Source organism: Nicotiana tabacum, chromosome 1 (assembly GCF_000715075.1).
Source record: "Nicotiana tabacum cultivar K326 chromosome 1, ASM71507v2, whole genome shotgun sequence".
In the NCBI taxonomy this organism is placed as follows: domain Eukaryota; kingdom Viridiplantae; phylum Streptophyta; class Magnoliopsida; order Solanales; family Solanaceae; genus Nicotiana; species Nicotiana tabacum.
In genome coordinates this window covers 220880027-220889280 of record NC_134080.1, presented here as the reverse complement: position 1 = coordinate 220889280, position 9254 = coordinate 220880027, and the positions used below count along the sequence as shown (strand labels likewise).

At 34.8% G+C, this 9254-nt stretch overlaps 1 protein-coding gene across 1 annotated transcript; it reads right to left on the bottom strand.

The window, feature by feature from the left end:
• Window positions 1-5744: 5744 nt before the first annotated feature.
• On the bottom strand, window positions 5745-8991 carry LOC107792942 (gibberellin 2-beta-dioxygenase 1-like). Its single transcript, NM_001325551.1, is given in 3 exon segments — window positions 5745-6242; window positions 7366-7714; window positions 8456-8991. Coding segments are annotated over 3 exon segments (1002 nt in total). The 5' UTR covers window positions 8863-8991; the 3' UTR covers window positions 5745-5996.
• Between the last annotated feature and the right edge of the window lie 263 nt (window positions 8992-9254).

Genomic DNA, 9254 nt, shown 5'->3' with positions numbered 1-9254 from the left:
GAGGAAATAAAGTCAAACAAGTCTGGCAGAAGACTGAGAAAGCTGGACCTAAGGACAATAAACGGGAGAAGGAGCAAACACAAAGAATGGAAATAACACAACCACTAGAGAATACCACAATGCAGGTTAGTGCAACTGCTAACAACCTGAAGAAGAAGAAGAAGGGTGGACAACAGTTAGTGGGAAGTCAGTAGCAAGAATAGCAAAAGCAAAGCAAGCTGAAGGCAAGACCGTAGGTGGCAGCAATGGTTTTGAATCCTTAGTAAGTGGACAAGCAACCAATGAGCCAGGATCAAGCAATATGCAGATGAGGATTTATGGGGCACATGAGATATTTCATGATACTCAATTCATACCAGTATGAGTGCGATTACATGGAATATTAGAGGTTTAAATAAAGCATACAAGCAAAAGAAGATAAAGTTCCTTAGGCAGAATAAAAAGGCAGTGATAGCATTAGTAGAACACGGAATAAAGGAACAGAAAGCTAATAGTATTATCAATAAAATTGCACCTGGATGGCAGTGGATATCAAATTTTAGCAGCAACAATAAGAGCAGAATATGGATACTATGGGACCAAAGAATCTTTGAGTTTGAATCAATTGACATAGATTTCCAATACATACATGGACGAGTCAGAACATATTCAAGGTTATTAGCATTTGGATTCACAACAATATATGGCTTGCATACTATCAAAGACAGGTTGAGTATGTGGCAGAATTTGAGGCAGATAAACAATATACAACAAGGACCATGGCTAGCAGTGGGAGATTTCAACTTAGTGCTAAATAGTTAGGATAGACAACATGGCACTATTATACAAGATATGAAAATAAAGGATTTTAGGGAGTTCATGAGCGACTATACATGGACAAATAACCATACAAAAAGCAGGATACACAGAGGATTCGTAAACATAAACTGGATAATGACAATGCCCAGCCTGTGTATACAAATCCTAGAACCATCTATCTCTGATCATTCCCCACTTAAACTTCACAAATGCAGACGAAGAAGGCCAGTCTATTCAGATTCTTTAATTGCATAGCTGATCACCCTCAATTTATACAAGGAGTAGAACAAGTATGGAACATAAATGGAGATGTTGGGAAGCTACAGGGAGTATGAAACAAACTAAAGAGAGTCAAACAAGTTATTAAGGGGCTTAACACACAGCACTGCAAAAGTGTTGAGGACAGAATCAAAGGAATCAGAAGGGAACTACAGGAAGTACATGAGAAAATGGGCTGTAGAATGATGAATACAGAATTAATTGAGGAAGAAAAAGAACTAAAAAGAACCTAGAGAAGTGGATACCGATAGAGGAAAGCATTTACAGGCAAAGATAAAGGGTACAATGGCTGAAGTTGGGAGATACTAACTCTGCATATTTCTTTGCTCATATGAAGAACAGGAACACTTTGAATGGAATACATGGTCTCACGAATGATCTTGGGGTACAGATACATATGGAGGAGAAAATAGAGGCAGAAGTACTTGCATATTATAAACAATTGCTAGGATCAAATGCTCCTGCAATCCCACCAATAGATCCAAATGTAATGCAAAGAGGTACAATGCTCAAAAGAGAACAACAAGCTAAATTGATTCAGCTTATCACAATACATGAGATATAGGAAGCTCTACAAGATATGAATGACTTGAATGCCTCGAAATATGATGGTCTCAATGCATGTTTTTTCAAGAAGTCATGGCATATCATAGGGGATGAGGTAACACAAGCTATGATGGACTTCTTTCAGACATCACAGATGTTTAAACTAGTTAACTGCACATCAATAACTCTAATCCCTAAAGTCAGAAATCCTGCTACCATCAAGGAGTATAGACCTATTTCATGCTGCACCACAATTTACAAAATTATCTCAAAGGTCTTGACTAGTCGATTACAAGGAGTCTTTGATGATCTAATAGATAAGACTCAGTCTGCTTTTGTCCCTGGAAGAGTCATTATTGATAATATCATTCTAAGCCATGAGTTAGTAAAAGGGTTTGGAAGGAAAGGAGTGTCACCTCGATGCATGATGAAACTGGACATGCAGAAGGCATATGATTCACTTGAATGGCCTTTTTCTTGAGCTGGTTTTGAGTGCATTAGCATTTCCAGAGCAGTTTGTGAAATGGATAATGGCTTGTGTACAAAGTGTTACGTATACTATCATCTTGAATGGTTCACCAACTCAGTCTTTTGAAGCCAGGAAAAGGGTTTAGAAAAGGGGATCCACTATCCCCATTTCTTTTTGTGCTGTCAATGGAATATTTAACAAAAAGATTGAAGGCATTGCACCACATCCCGGACTTCAACTATCATCCTAAATGTGGAAGGATGCAGATCATGTAATTTGGTTTTGCAGATGATCTGTTGTTGTTTTGCAGGGGAGACATTGGTTCAGTTCAGCTGCTATACAACTGCTTTATGGATTTCTCAAAAACATCAGGATTAGAAATTAACAAGAAGAAAAGTTCCATCTTCTTTGGAGGAGTATCACAAGATGTTCAAAAATACATACTGGAGTACCTTGGAATCTAAAAAGAGGAGCTGCCAGTAAGATACCTTGAAGTACCTTTAAGTTCTAAAAGGGTCTCACTAGTACAATGTCAACCTCTAATTGACAAGCTAGTGGAAATAGTCACATCTTGGACAGTCAAGCTACTGTTATATGCAGGCGACTACAACTTATCAAAAGTGTCTTGTTCTCCATTCAAACCTATTGGGCTCAAATTTTCATGCTACCAAAGAAGATGAGATTTTTACCTAATTATACTATATTAGAAACTTAATTACCTATCTTTTCTATGTTTTGTAGTTTTTAATAAGTATCTACGTTTTACTTACAAATTATGTAGATTGCTCCTTAAAAGACTCTCACCCATTATTAGTGCCTTCAATTAAGGGATTCAATTACATCATTCCCTTCTTTTCCCCCCTCTCCTCTTCTCTCTCTTTCTTTCTTTTTTTTTTACATCAAAATCCCTTAATTTATGCCAGAATCCCCATCTTTTCTCTTCCCACCATTGCCGACAGCTTTATATTATTAAAAATCATCAATTGTATCGTTCTTTTGCTAGGAGATTGGACAACACTGAAAATGAAAAAATATTCAGGATTTGTATGATAATTGTATCGTAATTGTATTTGAATTATACCAGATACATCAATGCCTAAAACATAATTGTATCATATTTGTATGACAATTGCGTTCAACTTGTATATGGTACATTAATACCCAAAATAATACCCGATACAATACTAATAAATTAATATACAATTATCATATATTTCTGATACAAATCGTGAAATTCTTCACGAACTCACAACTGCTCGTAACAATATACAATGAATGTACAATTATCATACATTTATAATACAATCCCTTTCAACAATTATGATACATATACAATTATAATACAATCGTGATACATTTCCGAAAAATTGTGATATAACTATGTTCTTCATCTTCTTCAAGTTTCAATCACAACTCTACACTAAAAATCTAATATAATCGTACTATAATTGTATTAGTATCGTATCAAGTATTATTTTGGGTATTGAGGTATCATATACAAGTGCCATACAATAAAGATTTTAGAAAATAAGAAAACAAGATTTAAAACAAGAGAGAAATCGGAAATCAAAAGCTTTGGAAGAGGAGTGAGTAAGCGAGATTGTTGGATTAGAAAGATTTGGGTATCAGTGGGAGAATTCTTACGGTGGGTAAGTACAAATATGGGTAATTGTTAAAGAAAGAGAGAAGAATCTTAAATATAGGGGGATTATGTGTAACTGATATGCTATATTTAAGGTATGTTTCATTTCCTCCTTTTTATGATTTTGTATAAAACTAGTAAATATAAGTATATAAAGTAATTAACATGGAACCTAAATAAAGGTAGTAAATAGGTTTCTATTATAGTATAGCTAGATAAAAATCCCAAAGAAGATCACCAAGCTGATTGAGGCAATTTGCAGAAGCTTCTTATGGACAGGAGATAGTAACATTTCGAAAAAAGCTTTACTAGCTTGGGAGAAAGTATACCAACCCAGGCCAGCAGGAGGTTTCAATGTTATAGATATTAGCTTATGGAACAAAGCAGTTGTCAGCAAACAATTCTGGAATCTATGCAAAGAAAAGAACAAGCTATGGATACAATGGGTACACTGTTACTACATAAAAAGCAAACATGTATGGGAGGTGCAAATGAACCAAGCATCATGGATCATGAGGAAAATATTGAAAGCTAAAGAAAACTTTGAGAAAGTAAGATACAATTATGAAGATCTCATCCAGATGCAGACTTGCTCCATAAAGCACATATACCATAAACTGCGAGGAGACTTTAACATAGTGAAATAGAGGAAATTGGTCTGCAACAATGCAGAATGTCCTAGATTCACGCTAACTTTGGTGGCAAATGGCTGGATAGATTGCTAAAGTGGGGAATTCACAATGATCAAACATGTCCTTTATGTTCACAGGCAAATATATCTATACAACATCTATTCTTTGAATGTCTATATGCTGCTGAACTATGGAAAAGATTGCTCAATTGGCAAGGTATCAACAGAAACATCTATGGTTGGACTGAGGAGTTACAATGGGCAGAGAACTGGGCAAGAAACAGAAGTGCAATAATAGAGCTGTTCAAGATTGTATTAGCAGGCTGTGTATATTTTGTGTGGCAGGAAAGGAACGCAAAATTATTTCAAGCCAAAGCGAGGAACTATGAGATACTTAGCAAGCTAATTGTACAAGAAGTACACTGTAGAAGCAATAGGAAAATAGCAAGGGTTCTAAGTAGACTGGATTACTATCCAACATAATAGCTAGAGTAGCAGAAGGATAATAATAGTGTGTACAAGGGAGGGAGGAAAGTATAGGAAAACCTTGTAAGGGTTCGGTATAGAATGTAAATATTTTTCCTGGTATATATAAAAGTTTAATTACCAAAAAAAAATAGTATATGTCGGAACCGACCATACACTAGCTGTAAAAGTGTATAAAATTCATATATTTTTGGTATATAACATACAGAATTGTATATATATACAAAAAATATATAGTTTTTTGACTATAATTTGGAGAGCAACTATATAATATCAATTTTCCATATTATTACTTCATTAAATTTTCTCCAGTAAATGAAGATACTTCGTCTATCTTATCAAAAGAGTCAGAGTATTGGTATCAATGAAGAGATAGAAGAAAAATGGATGAAGAAAATCAAAATAAGGCCCTACAAATCCATATTTTTCAAGATTTAAGAATGCATAGCAGTAGAGTTGGAAACAGTAGGGTCTAAATTCTATCCTAGTTAGTCAGAAATTTACATATTATTGAAACTTAAGTTTTCATCAACGTGGCCATGCGAACATAAATACATTATTGAAACTTAAGTTCTTGTAGGGTGCGCTTCTCTTATATGACTTTACGCGATATGAATCTGAATACAGTATTTCACTTATTTTCTCTGTTTGTTGAAGCCAAACGCCTCACTTACCATGACCGACCATATTTGAGTTTCCAAGAAAACAATTGGCATCGTTGGTGCAGCAAATGGGGTTGCTCTTCCTTTAACCAGAGGTCTCGAGTTCGAACCCTAGGTATGAAAAAATCTTTGATAGGGACGTTCCCCGAATGGGACCCTACGAGGCACGGATTCGAATATAATCGGACTCCAATTGACAGTTCAAAGAATAAATAACATTGGTAATGATCATGACTTTGAACTTATATTATTAACAAGACATGTGGTTACAAAAAATATAAGGAGTACAAAAAAAGATAGGATAACAAAGAGAAAGAAAATATAGTTTGCTATCTATAGGAAATCCAATGATCTATCTTTAAACCTATATTTGAGAATCTTGACAACCCATATACTTCTTTACAAGTAACAAGGTGGGACTTTCTTTCACAAAAAAAAAATAATAATAATAAATAATAATAAATAAAAAAAATCATAATGGGGCTATAGTACTTTCTCAAATAGGACCAACCTATTATCAGCTAGTCTAGAATTGTATGCTGATTTTTTGTACTCAAACCATGTAAATTCTTTGTACAAGCTGTCTTGATCCCCTTTTATTAGTGAAGCCAAAGGTGCTATCTTTTCACTCAATGGTGGTCCTCCAAAATAAATCATTGAAAGTCTTGATTTCAAACTATTGGCCAAAACCCTATGCTTTACACTCTTAAACCTTCCATTGGTCATCACCTGCAAAATTCACCACCATTACTAAAATTGCACTTAGCGGCGGAGGCAGAATTTCAGTTAAGGGGGTTTAAAAAAGAAAAAAGTTAAAAAATTAAAAGAAATTGATGCTAGTGTGAATTGAACCAAGGACCTCATAAAGATTTTGAATCATCTTGACCACTTAGTTATGCTTTTAGGCTGTCAAAGGAATTTAAAACATAGTATATAGAGGTAAAAAAAAAAATTTACTTACATATACAGTGTAATTTTTCGACGAATAGCGTTCGAGTCCAATCCGCCCCCATAAATCCACCCCTGATTGTACTCTAGTAAAATAGTACTAATGTGTATAAAAATACAATACTTTATGTATAGTGGGATGGATGAGATTCTCTACCGTTAACTAAAAGTTCTGATTTGAATGTCAGGAATGAAGAATGTGGATTAGTCAAATCAGTAGGTACTAAATATCGAATAATTAAACTGGAAAAATATGCAAATATATTAAAATCACATACAAAGTAACTTAATTTACCACATTCATCTATGCTCAAAACTAATTATTTTTGTTTTTATTTTGTCACAAATCCATATTATGATATCCAACTCCTAGGAGGAATAATGTGAAGTACAAAGAAAAGTTAGGAAAAGACACTATTAACCCTAGGATAAATAATGTCAGCATGCTAATTCTTCACCCCAATTACTTGGCAAATGAGCGAAAATAAAAAGCAAAACTAGAAGCTTCCACTCAATAAAGACTAAATTTTGGAGAAAACTATAGTGCCACCAAAAAATACCAAAAACTTTAAGATGAAGTGATAATTACTCCTTCATTTTTAACTAGAGGTCTCGAGATTGAACTTTGGTATAAAATTGCTTTTATTAAGGAACACTTTACTCCCAAGAGGACTTTTCGGTACGAATTCAGATTTAGTCGGGTACCAATATAGATACCGGACACCGAATGAAAAACCAAAAAGAAGTCACCGAGAAATAAAGTTTCTGGGTTTGAATCCTGAGTATAGAGCTGCTTTTGTTAAGGAATACTCTACTATCAATGGGGCTTCGCGGCGCAACTTCAAATTTAGTCAGAAAAACAAAAAAAAAAAAACAGATGTCACCAATAAATAAAGGGCTATACCTGCAATGAATCACCAACATTGATGAAGAAAGAATTTTGATCAGGTGGTACAGAAATCCAATGTCCATCTTCAAGTGAAATTTGAAGTCCAGAAGTGTTATTTGATCTTAATAAAGAAATAATTTGTGGGTCAGTATGTGCACCAAATCCAATCAAATTTCTGCCATTGAATTCTTGAACTTCAGGACATGGAGGGTAGTGATTTATCCTAAAAACAGAGTCACTCTGTTCATCCATTAGTAGTTTACTAAATACATTCTTTGGATAAATCTTCAATCCTTCTGCTAACATTTCAAGAATCTCACATGCCATTTTCTTCATTGCTGATACATAATCATTAACAGCAACACTGCAATTATAAAATAAATAAATAAATAAATAAATAATCAATTTAAGCAGCATAGTAATTGACATAGTCTATAATATCTTATTTTATCGAGGAATGTGGTGAGATGGTTGGAATTTTTTACCCTAATTAAGGTTTTCGAGTTTGAATCCTGAATAAAAATATTCCCGACAATGAGGCTAAATCCTTAGTGGGCCCTACTTCGTGTAAATTTTGATTTGTCAGATCAGTGTATTTCAAAATACCTAAAGCCAAAAAAAGAATTTCTATTGCCGAAAAATGTGGTGAGATAGTTGGAATACTTCAAAATGTATATATATGTGCGTGATTCAAATCCTGAATGCAAAAAATCCTCTAATAAGAAGCACTTTACCCCTTATTCACCTTACTCAATATGAATTTAAATTAGTCGGACTAGTGAGCTCCTTATTCACATTACTCAAGACGAATTTGAATAATTCAGACTAGTGAGCTCCTTATCAGGGGCGGAGCCAGAGAATCCGACGCGGGTTCGGCTGAACCCAGTAATTTTTGTTCAAACCTTGTATTTATCTGAAAAATTTTATTAAACACGTACAATTTATTAACGTAGAACTCAGTAACTTCCCGAACCCACAAACTTAAAATCATGGCTCCGCCTCTACTCCTTATTCACCTTACTCAACACGAATTTGAATTAGTCGGACTAGTAAATTTCGAGATGTCTAAAGCCATAAAAGAAAGTAACTTTTTCTTGTGTCTTACCGAATATTTTCTGGGTCAAGACCCAAAATGGATGCAAACTTTTGGTAATTGAACTCAGAATTTGTTGACAAGAGAATGTATTCAACCCAACCAATATCACCATTGGTTCCAATCTTTCTATTGCCATAGCCAAAAGGATCAGCAGGACCTGCTTTTTCTTTCTGATTAAGAGGAGATGAGAAGAATTTAATGGCTTCTAATTCAAGATTATTAATAAATTCCATAGGAACACCATGGTTTATAATTTTGAAGAATCCAAATTCTTCATATGCTTTAACAAGAAGATTCTTGCTATCTGGTTTTGAGATGTCTATTATTGGAATATTACTAGGAAAAAATGAAGAAATTGGTTTACAATTCTTGACTATGGAAAATTGTTCAACTGCTGGTATTGACAAGACAACCATAGTAAACTTTGTGGATGACAAAATGAAGATTGGTTTTTTTTGGGTGTTTTTGGTTTTGGTTTATGACAAGTGTTTGATATTTTTTCTTGCTTTTTATGAGCAAGTTTTGGTGGAATTGTGAAGTAATGTACATTTGGCAGCAAGGACTGCTTCGCTATTTATAGAGAATTGTCAGAGTTCAATCGCAGTCCACCAAGTGTAAGGGCCTGGGGAGGGTGGGGTGGTCTTTTGGGGGGTGGCAGAGGCGGACACACATAATGAGTTGAAGGATCACGGGCACCCGGAAAACTTCGGCAAAAACTCTTCGGTGCACTAAGCTCCCGCTATGCGCGGGATCTAGGAAAGACCGGACAACAAGGGTCTATCGTACGCAGCTTATGCTCCCGCTATGC